This window comes from Equus caballus, chromosome 29 (genome assembly GCF_041296265.1).
Source record: "Equus caballus isolate H_3958 breed thoroughbred chromosome 29, TB-T2T, whole genome shotgun sequence".
NCBI lineage: Eukaryota > Metazoa > Chordata > Mammalia > Perissodactyla > Equidae > Equus > Equus caballus.
In genome coordinates, this window is record NC_091712.1 from 38824496 (window position 1) to 38841266 (window position 16771).

The window sequence follows — 16771 nt, forward strand, 5'->3', positions numbered from 1 at the left end:
TCTACAGTGAGACGTGACAGTTAAAGAGTAAATAGAAGAAAATGATTATAAAATACAGACATAAGCATTTACAAGGTTAATAAGAGATGATAGCAGGCGTATTGTTCTTACATTGGGAGGCAGATATTTCTGAATGAACTTGGAGGAACATAGTCTGGGGACAAGTTTGAATTTATGCCATGGGGAAAGGAAGCTGAGCTAGCAAGCCAGGCAGCCTCCCTTCTCCCATCCTTTCCTCTTCATTCAACAAATATTGCTTGTGTATCTAATACGTGGAAGATACTATACTACGTACACAATGTACAGCAGAGCACAAAACAGACCTGGTCCTGCCTTTATGGACTTTACTGTAGAGTTGGGGAAATGGATCATTAACAAATGATTGCATATGGTTTCCATTTATATTAGGCGCTGTGAAAACAGCCAACAAGCTGCCATGATGGAGAATGACCGAGTGGTCTCCTTAGACTGAAGGTCAGGGATCTCCCAAGGGAGGGAGCATCTGAGCTGGAGCTGAAGGGTGAAAGGAGCCAGTTACGTGAACAGCGCGGGGAGGAAGGCTCCAGGCAGACTGGAAGGCATGAGGGCGGCAAGAATCAGCATGTTCTAGAAACTGAAATGAGACCGGGTGGCTAGAACAGCAAGGACAAGATAGAGAATGGAACATGAAGTGGGGGAACTTGGCAGGACCTGGGTCAGGTTGGGCTCTTTTGAACCCTGAGAAAGAGGGTGGGTTTTATTTGACTTGTAGTGAAGCCCACTCTCTGACTGGTGTAAAGGAAACGGTGTGTTGAGATGTGACAGTGAAAACCAGAAGTGACTGAAGGAGTCCCACCATGGGGGAAGGTTAGTGGCTTGTACCAGTGTGGGGACAGTGCAGATGGAGCAAAGCAAGCAGATTTTCAGTTAATTTCAGTATTAGAAATGCCTAGATTTTCCAGTGGATTGGATGTGGAGAATGAAAGAGAGAGAAATAAAGATGACGCTTGAGTTTCTGTCTTGAGCACTGGGGTAGATAGCAGAACCATGACAATGTGAATAAGACTGGAGGGAGAAATCAATATTTCGGTTTGAGACAAGGTCAGTCTGAGATGCCAATGGACATCCAAGGCAGGTATCAAATGCACAATTTTAGATTAGCTTGGAAGTCACAAGAGCCAATGGACCAAATCTATAACTTTGGGAGTGGCTAGCATATAGGTGGAATTTAAAGCTGCCAAACAGATTACCTAGTGAGAAGAGAGCTCAGGACTGACCCCAAAGGAATCTAAAATTAGCTGTTGGATGGATGAGAAGGAGCTTGTCATCGAGACTGAGAACAAGGGTTCGGAGAGGACTCTTCATATACTAAGAGTGTATGAAAGGGTCAACTGTCCAGTACCATTGAGATGTTGAGAAAAATGAGGGCCAACTGGAGATCTTTGCAGCCCTTGCTCAGAGAAATTTCAGAGGACTGTAGTGGTGTTGGCCTCATTGGCCAGCACTGAGGGTGACTAGAAGATGATGAAACAACCTATGTGTTGGATGACTGGAGACAACCTATGTCAATATTGTCAAGAAGATTAACCATGAAGGAGATCATTGAAGTTGAACAGTAGCTGGAAGGAGGTGAGACACAGGGATGGAAATGCTCCCATAGTCAGGGAGACATGAGAGATGGAGGAAGCTGGAGAGAGAGGGACAAGCAAAGCAGTCAGTGTTGGCAAGAGGGGAAGAGGTCCAAAGTTTGTGTGGAAATGGGACTCTGATGGATGGACAGACGGGTCATCAATTGCACCAGGAAGGGAGTAGGAGAAGATGGTTGCAGATGAAGGTAGGTTTGTAGATCGGGTGGATCTACAAACAGGCAGATGAGGGAGCTTCCCATAGACAGCTTACGTCCTCAGTGAAGTCTGAGGATTGGGGGAAGGAAGAAGAGAAGGCAGCAAGTGGCCTTGGGGATAAGGAGGATCTGTGAAATCATTCTCTTGGAGATGGGAAAGGCAATAGGTTCGCCAAGCACATTTGAAAGTCCACTTGAGTTTGAGGGGGTCCACCTGCCCAGGTGTGTGATTTTCTCCAGCAAAGGGGCGGGTACAGAGAAGGCAAATTGGTTGAGTTCTTCCAGAGTAGAATTTCTTCTAGAATTGAGAGCCAGAAGGGAATAATCTCATACTACAAGTGACTCTTCTAAGACTCAAAGAGGTTCGTTTGTCCATAGTCAACCACCTGTAAGCGGCAGAGCTGGGACTAAAGTTCAGGCCTCACTCTCCCAAGCCAATGTTTTTGTTTGTTTGAAGCAGATTACCACCTCCCCGTCTGCCCTCCTGCTCCTTGCGCTTGATGCCTCCAGCTTTCCTATAAAAATCACAAATTGTAACCATGACTGTTGATGGCTAAGGTCCAATAGAAACACAATGAGAGCTGCAAGTCCAATTTTAAATTTTGACGTAACCACATTAAGTAACAGAAAAAGCAACAGGGGAAGTTAGTCTTGATAATATCTTTTATTTAACCCAATCTGCCCAAGTATTATCATTTCAATATGTAATCAATATAAAAAATTAAGGAAATGTTTTACATTATTTTTTTTCATGCAAAGTCTTCAAAAGCCAGTGTGTGTTTTACACTCACAGCACATCTCCAGCCATAGCTTGAACCATCTGGGCTTGGGTTCAAGATTTGAGTAGAAGCCTTCAAATTGTTCATATTTACATGGAAACGTTTATACGAAATGAGTTCTGAAAATTATTTTTCTTAGTTGAAAACGGCTAGAGTAAGTGCCAAGCAACTTTTAAACAATTCTGAACAGCCGTTCCGAAGACCCAGTGCGGACAGGGATCCGCAGCGGGAACGCTGACTCTATCACTGTTAAGGAATAAGAATTGTTTCATTAAAAACTTCTGCAGAGATTATAAGTCTTAGTAAATAAAACTTTTTAAACTGCACAACAATATCAGTATTCTTACCACAAACCAAACTGCCTGATTTGTTTATTGTAGTTCATGTGATAAGTTTGATTAAAGGAGAGAATTTAAACTCTGGAAAACTGTAAAAAAAATTAAAAATCCTGCAATGTATCTACCACCACCATCCTTCTCTCATCTCCCCTCTCCCCGTCCCCTACATCATCACGTTTATTTTGAGGGAGAAGAGAGAATGGGCTCTGAGTCTGACTGCCAGGCCCACAGATATCCCAGCTCACTTGATAGCTGTGTGACTTAGAGACGTGTCTTACCCTCTCTGGGCTTAATCTCCTCATCTATCAAATGAGACACTAATGCAGGCTGCTTCAAAGGGGGCATCTGAGATATCACATCTGTAAAAGATAACCCATGTGACATATTTGTCCATAGCATCTTGCAGAACTGTTTACCTACCTCTGGCCTCCTCGGTTCATGTGTGATAGAGGTGAAAATGCTTCTCACGTTAGGGTCTCAATCTAATAAACCTGCAGCAATGTTTCCTCTGGAGGAGGCATTCTCTAACATCTTCCAAAGGTTAAAGTACTAGTTGTGGGTTGAAAGAGCAAAAGAAATATTTATATTAAAACAAAAAGGGAAGCGCAACATTTACTCAGGTCCCATTTAAATAAATCACCCCAGCCCCCTTCCTGAAATGCTGGCCTGTCTGTGGGGATGCCTTCCCCTCCTGCTGTCTCCGGGTGACCTGATATGTGTGTCTTGCACGCTTAGCCCCTCACTGAGAAGAACTGTTGGCTGCCTGCCTTCCTTGGACGTGCCTATCAGGCTCAACAAGTGAAAATTATGGTTTAAAATACACACCATTCCAATGTTTTCATTATTCTGTCAGTTATGCTAAAGAATCTGCTAAGACATCAAAAGTTGGGAACCCAGGTGGCCGGCCCGGTGGCACAGCAGTTAAGTTTGCACGTTCTGCTTTGGTGGCCCCAGGTTCACAGGTTCAGATCCCTGGTGCAGACTTGTCAAGCCATGCTGTGGCCGGTGTCCCACATATACAGTAGAGGAGGATGGGCACGGATGTTAGCTCAAGGCCAGTCTTCCTCAGCAAAAAGGAGAAGGATTGGTGGTGGATGTTAGCTCAGGGCTAATCTTCCTCATAAAAAAGAAAATAAAAAGTTGGGAACCCCTGGACACGGGTACAGTCTCACGTTCTCCTCTTCTTTCAGTTCCACAAAGAGAGGTTCAAAATTGACATGCCGCATAGATTTAAGGTCTACAACTACAAGAGCCCCACCTTCTGTGAGCACTGTGGGACCCTGCTGTGGGGCCTGGCGAGGCAGGGCCTCAAGTGCGACGGTGAGTCTAACGGGAAGTGAGCGTGGGCCCCGATACAAGACCCCCCACGGGGCGGATGCCCAGCTCCAGCGGAGAGTGTGAGGCTGGGAGGGAGGATGTAGTTGGTTGACGTCTCCAGCCAGCCCGGACGAGCCCGTGATCCTGAATGAGAAATTCCCAGGACAGTGAGCCACTGCCCTTCTTTTCCTTCCACCCCCAACACCCTGGCCCTTGTTTCCCAGATAAGTGCAAAACCGTTCAGGTTACACGTCAGGGCTCCTGGCCCGCTGCCTTCTGCTGTACCTCGTCCTGGGGAGAAAGGAAGACAGCATTGCTCCTCCAAGGGGTCCCCTTCCTGCCGACCTGCCCTGCGGTGTCCTCCATGTTCTGGGCCTGCCCCTCCCTGGCCCTGGCAGCTTGAGCTGTGCTGCGTCCCTGCCGCTCTCCTTGGCACCAGCAAGTCACATGCTTTCTTGCTCGAAAATTCCAAGTTGCTAAGGCAAGAACCTTTAGAAACTGAGGTGCTGTTACGCCAGGATTAGGGGGTAGAAAGTACAAAAGTTGCAAGAACTGACAAAGCACTTTTGCCTCTTGAGTCAAAGTGAGAGTGGGGACAGGACCAGATAACATGTTCGAAAAGGACAGTGTCCTTATACAGCGGAGTCCTTTTGTTTTGAATTATTAGACATAGGTCCGCTTTGTTTTTCTCTTGGTGGCCCCATTTTAATTTATGCCACTGGCTAATGCCCGGCTTAGTGCTTAAGTGGCCAAGGTGGCTGATGTAGGGAAAGGAGAGCTCATGGCCTCTTGCTTCCTCATCCCGGCTGTGCCCACACGTCTGCTGGAGCCTGGAGTGACCGCTCAGGGCGGCCAGACGGGTCAGCTTTCCGAATCATTACCGAAGGCAAAACCCACATGTGGTCACACTTCACCTTAACCCAAAAGTAGCCCCGTGCACTTTGCTGTCTACCCCAGTTCAAGAGGAGATGGGTGGGCCTGGTGCCGTATAGAACTATCGCTAAGAGTTCAAAGGCAAGAAGTCATTTCAGGGTATTCTAAGTGTACAAACAGGACCCGAATAGTCAAATCCCCATCCGGTGGCTCTCCTGTTCCTATGAGGTTCCACCATTCAGGCTTCCTGTCCCTGGAGCCGGGGCGCCTCACTTGCAGAGGCCACGCTGGTCCCCAACGGTGTGATTACACTATGAGCTTAGAACCCCCAGAGGCTTCCATTGTTTCATGGCTCCTGTGTGGCTCTGTTCCATCCTCCTAACATTCTTTCTCCATTCCATTCTCTTCCCCACTCTCCCACCTCCTGCACTTCAATAGCCCCTCCCTCTTTTCTCTCCTCCCCTCTCCCCTCCCCTCCCCTCCCCTCCCCTCCCCTCCCTTTCCTCCTCAGCTCCTCATGCCCTCCTCTTCAGCTCCCCCCCCACCTTTCCTAGGCCTCTTTCTCCCTCACCCTTGGCCTCACTCTCTCTTTATCTTCCTCTCTTATAAGCCACCTTCTTAAGTAGAGCCTCCTTTCATTCTGGCCTGCCTCCTTTCTCTCTCCCCTATAATTCCCATGAGAATCGTCATCAGAAGGAACCATTTACACACAGAGAGACCCAGTTATGGCCTCAGAGGTTAGCGACAAAGACTTAGGTAGTGTCACCGTGTGGATGGGGCCCTTCCTCACCACTGTGCTTCAGAGACAAGCTTAGATCTAGGTACAGTTTTAAGGAGCAAAGTAAAACTCCCCCATGTCTTGTGCTAAATCCTCACTAACTGCCTCCCTTTGCCTTGGAGGAAGGAAAAAAGAAATGGAACCGGGAGCACCCAGCATAAACCCCGCATAACCGAGTTCAGGGGGAATCAGAATTCAGGAGGGCAGAAAGCCGTTATAAACAGCATCTTCATTATGTTAAAGATTTCACTTCGAACGGATTTTTATGATTTTATCTCTGCATATATAATAGTTTATACTTGTTTACATAGAAAATGCTGCTTGATTTCGTTTCATGATGAACGAGCTGAGGAGGAGTGAGCTAGTTCAAAGTAAAGATGAAGGCTGCCAAAATTTCACTTAAGTATTTCCGTATATATTTCATTGTAATAAATAATGAAGGCAAAAGGGAAGTCGTATTTGGTGAGCATTGGCCTGTTCCATCCAATCACTGGGGTAAGTTTTTTGCACGCAACTGGGCGAGTGATAAGCAGACAAGTTTAAAACTGCAGGATTTTTAGCTTCTCCTGCCTGGTCGCATTGTAACAACCCCTGTTGATACACTTTATGGAATCAAGTCAGACTTGAGATTAGAGTTCTATCAGCTGGAGTTTGGAAATCTTTAAGTTAGCTTTTTTTTTTTCTCATTGTAATGGTGATGTTTCATAAGCAGAATTTGAATTTTCTAAAACGAACGACATGATACAATAGTTGTCTTTACACAGACACACAGGCGCACTGCCCGCCCCCCCACCCCAAGAAGGCTCACATGGTCACAGTAAGTGGAGGGCAGACCTTTACCGTGCTGTTTTCAGGACTAAAGAATCAGAATAGTCCCCTAGAATCGCAGGTCTCGGAGCTCAAAGCCTACATAGATTGTTTAGTTCACCCCAACTCTCCCGTATGGTAAGGACATGAAGGTGGTGAGGCCACCTTCCCCCGTGCTACCCTCACCCCTAAACACATACACAGACCACCCCCACCATCTCAATTTCAGTCCTGCAGGCTGAGGCTGCACCCTGGGCTTCTGCCTAGAGGGTAGAGAAGCTCCTCACAGCCCATGTGCGAAAGGGGACACTTGGACTCCGGGCTAACGTGGGAGTGAACGAACTTCCAGCATTGCAGGTTACCACCCATGAGAGCCACAGCATCAGTGTTTTTCTCTCAGCAATGGCACAGTCTAAATGTCTCCTCCCCTATCAACAAGGCTCGGTTCTATCTCGAGTGGGAGCATCAGGTGTGTGTCTGTTTCAGGATGGGGAGGTGGATGCACGGGGGCATTGTAAACGCATTGCCCTGACTAATTTATTGTATTCGGTATCTCCTTCTGCTGGGAAGATGGGCCGGGGATTTGCCAGTTGTTCCTTCCACAGACATGTACCTGAAACAGATCCTGGGCAGAGTCCATGGTGGTTGGCTCCGTCACTCTTGCTCACGGTGTCACCTTCTTCCTTTCAGCATGCGGCATGAATGTACATCACAGATGCCAGACAAAGGTGGCTAACCTTTGTGGCATCAACCAGAAGCTCATGGCTGAGGCGCTGGCAATGATCGAGAGCACTCAACAGGTAGGAAAGGCTATCAGGTGACAAATTCCTGCGATTTCAAGTCGACAAGGACGACTCCAGCCTCCCTTCTCTTTGTTCTGCAGCAGCTCGACGGGACAACATGGGGTCTGAGCATGTTCATCTTCATGCCCATATCCTGCCTTTGAGATATTCATTTAATGCATTTGTATTATATGGATCTTTATAAGATCTTAAATTCTTTGTGGAATGGGCAGGGACAGAAACAAATGAATTCATTAAAATTATGGAGGCTTCATTGCCAGCTTTATACCTATATACTCGGCCTATATAATAGTCTGGGGGGAAACACTTATTTGCTGGAACCATCCCTAAGATGCCCTCGGAACCCCGAGTCCAGGGCAACTTTTGCTTCGCCGTTTACTAGCGTGCTGAATTTTTATATCCAAGAACAAACCGTCTTTAAGACCTGGTGTTGCCTATGTAAGCTATTTTTCCATCCATTGGCTTCTGTTCTTACTTGTGACGGGATGATGTGGATGGCATAGGAAAAACCACTTAGCCCGCGAGAAAGTATGAAGGAGTGGGTCTGTTCTGCTGGTGCATAAAATATGATAAACCCTCAAAGGGTATGGGATCCTAAAAGAGTGCTGAGGGAAAGAGAAGCTTTGCTTATCCTATGCATTTAGGAATCTTAAGTAGCTTTCGTCCCCAAGGACAGCAGGCTGAGCTGCCCCGTCGGTGGTGGGTGGGGTGGGTGCGTGGTCTGACTCTTTGTTCGTAACCTAGGCTCGCTGCTTAAGAGATACCGAACACATCTTCCGAGAAGGTCCAGTGGAAATCGGTCTCCCCTGCTCCATAAAAGGCGAAGCAAAGCTGCCACATGCGCCAGCACCGGGGAAAAGAGGTAGCCATCCTGACTCTCGGGGGAATCGCTGTCCGTCATTAATCATGATTAACGTTAACCTGAGTCCTCTGGATTTAAATTCTCCGTTCACCTGGGCTGACAGATGATACTTTCTACGTTAAAGATTACAGACCTAGCCACCCACAGAGAGGCTCCTACTTCTTAGAAGCGAAACCCCAATACGCCCCATTAGGAAACCTCTGTGAGAGGGTGGGAGGTGGGGGTGGGGGGGATAGGCCTGGGGGAAACAACTGCACATGGTCCTTAGAATTTGAGAACGTTACTTCCCGTCACTGTCAACAGCTTTACAGAAGTAAATCCACCAAAAAGCTCAATGGTGGGAATACTGCCGAAGATGATCTTATTCTGCACCTTTGAGACTTTTCGGGGAAGTTTAAGAGTAGAAAGAAGAACGACAGGGCCCCAGATCTTAACATTTATGACCTTAGGGCAGTTTGTCCCACCTGCTGTTGGAAGGTTGTTCATAAGAGGACATGACCACGTGATTCTGGGGCCCGAATAATTTCAGCATACATTATAAAATACTTATTTTCCTTGGACTTAGGGAAAATGTGAAAGATAAACCTAGGGATTGAAAAATAAAAGTAATGTTATAAGGGAGTGGAGGAAAGAGTCCAATAACACTTTTCTATACCTCTTCTGGCTTTGGGTGAGGAATAAATCAACTTAAAAACTTATAAGAAAGGTTTGGGTTAGAGTTAGGAAGGGTCTCTAGGCAGTGACATAGACTGTGTCTCAGAGATGCTCACAGCAGGCTCACAGCAGGCAGCATCTTGACTTGAAGACTGTGTTGGCTGATTCCATTGGGATCTTTAACAGTCTGCTGTCCGTGTCCTCCTCCTCACGGGGTTAGTCATGGGAATTGATACCACTGTGCCTGTGAGCCACACAAGCAATTGAGGATCATTTTTCCTCAAATTTGGTTAAAATCCCTATGGGTCCGTGATTTGACGTTATGAAAAGTGCTCACTTGATTTGCATTTATAGTCTTTTGCTGCCCGGAATATGTTTAACAGCTTGACGTTTTTCCCAATCTGTTGGGTAATTAGAGAGACACAGTCCATGCCCCAAAGGCCAAGCTCACAAGCAACGAGATGCTGCCCTCCCGGTGCAAGGGGGGGCATTAAAGCCACGGGGAACCCCTTCCCGCATTATTGCGGATGGAGCCTCAGAAGGGGAAGCGAAAGAGAGAGTATTGCTAGAATGACCTCCATAGTTCCTTGTTTTAACCACCGGCTTCCATTTTCAGAGCCTCAGGGCATCTCCTGGGAGTCTCCTTTGGACGGGATGGAGAAAATGTGCCATCATCCAGAACCTGAGCTAAACGCAGAAAAACCATCTCTACATATGAAATTAAAAATCGAGGACTTTATCTTGCACAAAATGTTGGGGAAAGGAAGTTTTGGCAAGGTATGATACGGTACTCTAGAATTCTGTGGACCAACTTCCAGAAATTGAAGAGCGAAGTTCCTGGTCAGTGGAACTGAACTCATGGGCCCAGAACTGTGTGTGTTGTGCAGAGAGAGCGTTCCTGTATCTTTTGTGATGGTGTTGAGAGATGTCTGGATAAATAGGGACTCAGAGAACTCTAAGGCTGGAGCAGCCTCTGCTTCTTGGAAATCATTGTGCCCAAACCATTTTGCATCAAAGGCGTACATCCCACTTTGGACGCCAAAGAAATGGGACGATGTCTCCGCCCATTCCTGTTTCACACGGGTTTTTTGTTCGGTTGGTTTCGCTGTTATTGTTTTTCCTCTGTTGCTCCTTTCTCAAACCTGGCGTGTTGTTTTACTTTGCATTTGTTGTTTTCTCTATTTATTTCTCTATCAGATGTCCTCTGCCTTGTAGTGGTCTGCTGGAACTGCTGTTAACAAAATCCCGTGCACTGGGTGGCTTCAGTTACAGAATACAGACTTCTGTATTCAGTTCAGAATAGAGAAATGTATTCTCTCTCAGTTCTGGAGGCTGGAAGCCTGAGATCAAGGTGTCAGCCGGCCTGTTTCTTCTGAGGCCTCTGTCCTTGGCTTGTCAACGGCCGTCTTCTCCCTGTGTCCTCTCACGGTCGTCGCTCTGTGTCTGTGTCCTAATCTCCTCTTATAAGGACACCAGTCAGATTAGATTAGGGCCCACCCTAGTGACCTCCTTTTCACCTCTGTAAAGACCTTGTTTCCAAATACAGTCACATTCCAAGGTCCTGGGGTTAGGACTTCGACAGATGACTTTATTGGAGGGGACACAGTTCAGCCCATAACAAGGCTGTCGCTTGAGAGTCCTGGGAAATGGTTCACGGAGAAAATCCCTCCTCTGAATTCTTCCTGCCACACCCTCAAGTTATGGGCTGTCTCTGTCAGTCACAGAGGGCAAAGGAGGGAGGAAAAAAACATAATTTAAGAAATCTGAATCAATTAGTAACAGCAGAAAATTTTCAAGCTTATGGAGGGGTGCTATGGAATATAGGCTTTTAGGTTCTTTTAGATATTAAGGATATCTAATGTATTAATGGCACTCCCAGTTGTTTTATCTTCTTGGATGTGACTCCTAGGAAAATTTTAGCCAGAGAATACTGTTCCATGAATTTGCATATCTGAAGCCCAGCATTATGCTCAGCACCTGTTCACCAGACTTTGCCTGGAAAACTTACCTTGTTTATTTTATAATAAACAGACTAAAATGCAACGGAGCATTGCCACAGCTGAATGACACTGGTGCAGTTGGCTTTTGGATTTAAACACCAACGCATCGCCTTCAGCAAAATCTACTCTGCCCTGCAAACTGGAGCACATAGCCATTAATTCCGTTAGTTCATTTCCACAATAATATGAACCACAGTAGGCTCATTGGGTGTTAATCTGAGTGTAATAGGCAATTTTACAGCCCAGTCTTCATTATAATTCAGCATCAATTAATGTGCAATTATAACCCGTTACTAAAAAATTGAAAGCACATTATAGAGATGGAAATTGCCTTTTCAGCTTCTTAGTTTATGGCTGGTTTTGGGATGTTTTATTGAAAGAAGCAATTACCAAAAGAGTACTTTTAATTGCTAATGAAATGTTTATCTTTCTTTGTTCCCATGTGGATGTCTACATTTGAACAAGGTTAATAAGAAAGACGTTAAACTGACGTTAATATTTACAAGCCTTAGTACACAGTCCAAGGGACAACTGAGAGCCGCAGGTATCCTCTGGTTCTGTCCAGAGCCATATGCTCCCCTCCATCTGGACCCCGGGTCCCTACGCACCGAGAAGACTGGAGCACGGGGCCGAGGACAGGAGGCTGAAACAGCAAAGCGGAATGAGACAACCCTGTTTCCTTTCTCACGACACTCAGAACACTCCAAACTTGTTTTTCTTCTCTCTTTTCGCTCTATATAGGAAGTCTGGTTCCTCACCAAAATGGCAGCCTCTATATTCTTGTTCTCAATCTACTTTTAGGCCCAGGAGAACAAATTGTGTATTTTCTGGGGATCTGACATCATGTATTTGCCTCAGTTCTCATCTAAGCTCTGTCGCCTCTGTCAAGCCACCTACCCCAAAGTTATGTGTCTGCACTATCTTATTTTAAACATAGACGTGCATTTTCCCTATGGGTTTAGCATCATTGGCTTCAACCTTCCCTGAAAGTCAATAAAAGAAACAAGTGACAAGTGTTCCTAGTAAGTGTCACTTAGGAGTATTTTATAGTTCATATGTCACTTTCCCATGTGGTATCCCATTTGATTTTCACAATGGTCCCGTAAGTTAGAGAATGGTGATGGTTATCTCTTCTACACACAGTTAGGAAACTGAAGCCCAGAGAGGTTAATTGGCTTGTCCACTTTCCCACAGCTGGTGTGTGAAATGAGACCCAGGCTGGAGTTTTCTGTCCTCAAAGGCCATGTCCTCAAAACTGTCAAGCGTCTGTTGCTGCATCATTTGTAAAAGCGAAAGTTGTAGAAACTCTCCATTATATGCCACCTGGTGTCCTTTCATATAAGATGCATGAAATCAAGTAGAAAAAGTAAACTTTGGAATTAGATTTTCCTTTGAGCAGCTCCATGAGTTTGAGCGAGTGAGGTTACTCCTTGAACCCAGTTTTTTTATTATTGCTCTCTATCTCAGAACTCTGCAAGTTCTGAGCTAAGAATTAAATTCGATAATAAAATTAGATAGCACTGATAAAGTACATAGCGGAATGTCTGACACATAGTAGTTCCTAAAGATGGTATCAATGTCTGTGGCATCAGAGGAAACGGTGTGCATTCTTTTAAGCACAGAAGGAGAGCTCTATTCCTCATGTTCTCTTTCTCCTTGAAAACCTGGGTAAAACTTAGAGCTAAGTTATTTGCTCGTTTGCAGTGATGTTTCAGGCACAGTCGAGTCCTCCTCTCTGTTACCTGCTGCTTCCTCCCTCAATATGCACTTTGTGAATTTTTATTATAACTTACTTGTGTCCCTGGGAAGACAGGGCATACTTGTTTCAGTGGAATTTTCCAGCATTGAGAATAACCCATCCAATTGCACAGTAGTTTTGTGAAGCCCTTTGAAAGGTGCAAAGAGAATATGAACCTATTGGATAATACTCTAAACCAGCGAAGCATGCTAATTTGTCTTTGTACAGGGGTAGGTGGGCATTGGAGAAGAAATCCTCTTTTCTCACCCAACACATCTCCCTCTAGACTGTGTCTCTTCTTTATTGAGCATGAATCCAAATTCTAAAATAAAGTGACTTCTTCCCCTTCCTTTTAGGTCTTCCTAGCAGAGTTCAAGAAAACCAATCAATTTTTCGCAATAAAAGCCCTAAAGAAAGACGTGGTTTTGATGGACGACGATGTTGAGTGTACAATGGTGGAGAAGAGAGTTCTCTCCTTGGCCTGGGAGCATCCGTTCTTAACGCACATGTTCTGTACATTCCAGACCAAGGTAAGGCTTCGGCCCAGACAGCCCTTGGTCCACCTCTCGCCCAGTAAATCTGCCTGAAGAAGCGTGGGGCCCCTGGTGGCACCCCCAGTGGGAGACTTGGGGTGTTGCCTCCATATTTTCCTTGTTACTTTTCAATCCACCTTCCATCCATCCAAACGAGTGTCTTCTCTAAACACCACTGAAGTATTATTTAGAATTTTTTAATGTAGTCTGTTGGGAAAAGGCTTTATTTCTGGATTTGTCTGTCTGCTTGTTTTCTAGAATTTTGTCTAATTTATATAACAACCAGGATTCTAAGAAGTCTGTGGCTTGCTTGACAAAGCAGTACTTTGTGTATGTGGCGGGGCGGGTGGGGGGGGATGTGACACCTGTTTGTCCGTCAACCACACGTGTATTTGAAGAGACAAAAGTTGGAAAATAGATCAAAATTCACATGCACTGTTATTTCCCTTTATGAGGCCAGCTGAGGAGCAGCCTTTCCAGGGGCTTTGGCAGTGAGCAAGGCCCTGAGCAGTGACATAAAAGGGTGACATTGTCAGAGGCTCTGCCATGCCAGGAGGATTCTCGTCCTGATCCCCTTATTCCTTAAAACATTTTTAATTTTATTTTTTTCCAACTCAAAAGTTTTCATGATCATTTTAGAAAATTTGGAAAATGCTTATATGCTCAAAGAAGAAAATCATTTATAATCTTCCCACTTGATTATACTCACCATCAATACTGTGAAGTTTATCCTTCTAGCTTCCCCACCCCCCAGTGGATTCTTAAAAATAAAAATAACAACTCATTTTAAATACCTACCGTTCTGTAACTTGCGTTTTTAACACTCGTTTATATACGTTTCCTCCCATCTGTGGATAGTCTTGTACAACATGCTTTATCTAATTAGAACACTTCTAACTTTTTGTTCTGATTTAAATAACATTGAAATGAACATCCACGTGGATCAGTCTTCATGCACGAGCATGACGAGTTTCTCCTTGCATTTTTCTACTCTCCTACGCCCTGTCCCTGTCGTATGTAGGCTAGAACAAGGAGCAGACCCGTGTGGGGCCATGTGGTTAAGGTCCAAAGAGCATGAAGAGGTTTCCTTCTTTTTCTATTTCACGCCTTGATGGTAATGTCCTACCTCAGCGTGAGTAACAGGTCCTCTGAGCTGCCTCCAGTCGCAGAAAGTATTAATGGGAAGACTGTAGGAATCGGTCAGAAATCGTGGACAGCAGCTCGAGCTTTCATCGCCCCTTCTCTGGCTCCCAGTAGCTTCTCAACAAAGGTTTAACGAACAAATAAATGAATAAATACACTTAGCTAACGTAAAGGGACACCGGACCATGAAAAAGCACTTAGTGATCGTCCACTGTCTTCAAAGCACTGAGGAGGATGTGGAGATTTTTCATACAGTTCCTGACCTTGAGAATAAGAGGGAAACTTCCAGCGGTGGTGAGGAATATTCAGTTGCAGAATGCAGACCCTAAACACCAGAGCGGAGAGAAAACAGACACTGGAATGTGAATAGGCAGAAAGGGTCTTGGAGCGGAGTTGTGGCAGCTGCACGAGAGGAGGCATGAGGGAATGACGGGAGCATGATAATTAAGCTGTTTCAGAGAAAGCAGGCTCATTTTCTGGGGCAGGAAGGAGTCTGGAATTTCTGGTCATGAGTTAGAGAGATTTTTCCACCAGAAATCTCCTCCTGGAGATCGTAAATATCTGTTGATCTGGGATGGTGTGGATGTGTTAGCAGCAGGCAAAGCAGGAACTCCGCCGTGTTCTCCTGGTCTGTGTTCTAGAGTTGCTGTGCACCCTGAGGTGCATGACCTCGCTTTTTCTTTTGGAATTTTGTGAGGCTTGTATCAAACTGCTAAATACACTTCAGACCAGATGTCTAGAGGCATCATGTCATCAAGCCATCAAGCCACAGTTGGCACTGTTTTTACATTTGTACGTATGATTGCTTCCGTATCTTATAGGGAAGGCTGTTATGAATCCCAATTTAGAAAATAGGTGTATATCAGAGCTTCAGGTAGTGTTCACTTCTTTCCCTGTCCCAGGAGATGCTCTTAAGTTTCCATGCGGTAGAAATGCTTTATCACAACCAGAGACGTAAATGCATGAGAAAAAGTGGCAGAGAGTGTGTGCATCATGTGTAAAAATGACTGTCTCACTACTTACACTTTGAGGAGTTTGAGTCCCTTTAGCAATAAGGGATGGAAAAGAAGAAAAGGTGGAATTGCACTTTCTCAAGGACCCTGAGTTGTTTTTGAGGTGTCCTGATTTGTTATTCAGACCTCGCATGTCAAACACAATGAGCACTTAGACACCACAGGTGAGGGTACAAAAGCAGCAACCAGTGTGGACGATGATTTGCTCTCGAACATTTTGGGAATGGCCTTTCTTAGGGGACAGTCACCTTTGCACCCTAGTGAAGACATTAGATGAGATAAATGAACTATTTACTTTTCCAGGGAATTGCTGTTTTTTGGAGAAAATTACTCATTTGCTTTCTGCCTCCAAAGAGCCCACCTGTTGAATGTCAGATTGTTCAGGAGATTGTGAGAACAGTTATTCACTTGTTATGTATCAGGGCCTGTGGGTTAAATCATGAAAGGCTTTTAAAGTTCCTAAGCAAGGGACATATGGCCTGTTGAGGTGTGAAAATATGATAAAGCCATTTAGGAAGTTGTGAAGGTGAAAATAGCTGCGGACTTGGACAAAGCCATCTATCAGCAAGTCTCTGGGGCTACCTTCGTCCCCATCATGAGGTAGAGAGTAAGCCTTACTGTAAAAAGGGGTTTTGGGGTATAAACCAGGTAGTGTATGTGAAAGCACAGTGCTTGGGCCATAGATGTGCAAAACGATATGAGCTGGATCTGAACCTGAATCTGAATGAGGCTCAAAAGAAAAGAATCTTTGAAATTAATTTTCTCTGACTAGATCAAGATCATTTTGTGCATCATTCAATGTGTGACATAAATTATCAATTATCAGCATCAGAGTCTAGTACAAATCAGCAATATGAGAGGTTGTTGTCTTAGCAAGAGAAAGCAGTGACTTTTCATTTTCTTCGTTATTTTTTACTATTGTTTATTATTTTTTAATGTTTCTGTTTTCTGTGTCTCACATGCAAGTCCACAGGGCTTAATTGCATGGTCCCCCTCAGTATCAAATGCAGTACGTACACCAGCGAACTTTCGTACTATTGAGTTTTAAACCTATACGATCAGTAGCTTTTTTCCATTATTTACATTTAAAGAAAACTAAAAATAGAGAAAGTCCACAATAAAAGTTTATCTACAATTGTCATAAATCTTTTAACTGTATTCATGAGGAAATTAAAAACTATTAGAAACAAATTAATCATAAAACCTTGAAAATGCATTTCACAAATTACTTTAGAAGGTCGCTGTTAAATTAATTCAACTAATTTTTCTTGGGGACCTACTGTTTGTAAGTTCTTTATGTTTCTCCGAAAG

The 16771-nt window shown here is 44.7% G+C and overlaps 1 protein-coding gene and 1 long non-coding RNA gene across 4 annotated transcripts in view; one reads left to right on the forward strand and one right to left on the reverse strand.

Moving 5' to 3' along the window:
* Positions 1 to 16771, forward strand: part of PRKCQ (protein kinase C theta) — a 119888-nt gene that overhangs the window by 59064 nt on the left and 44053 nt on the right. For all 3 annotated transcript variants that reach the window (XM_005606942.3, XM_070255005.1, XM_070255006.1), the window contains exons 9-13: positions 4130 to 4259; positions 7405 to 7514; positions 8262 to 8379; positions 9650 to 9810; positions 13128 to 13301. In XM_005606942.3, coding sequence (XP_005606999.1) covers positions 4130 to 4259; positions 7405 to 7514; positions 8262 to 8379; positions 9650 to 9810; positions 13128 to 13301 — 693 coding nt within the window. The remainder of the gene's footprint in view (positions 1 to 4129; positions 4260 to 7404; positions 7515 to 8261; positions 8380 to 9649; positions 9811 to 13127; positions 13302 to 16771) is intronic.
* Positions 2654 to 5459, reverse strand: LOC111771252 (uncharacterized). The gene is made up of 4 exons (XR_002804990.2): positions 4542 to 5459; positions 3218 to 4400; positions 2949 to 3028; positions 2654 to 2847 (listed from the first exon to the last, which is right to left on the reverse strand). It is a non-coding gene; the product is annotated as an uncharacterized lncRNA (long non-coding RNA).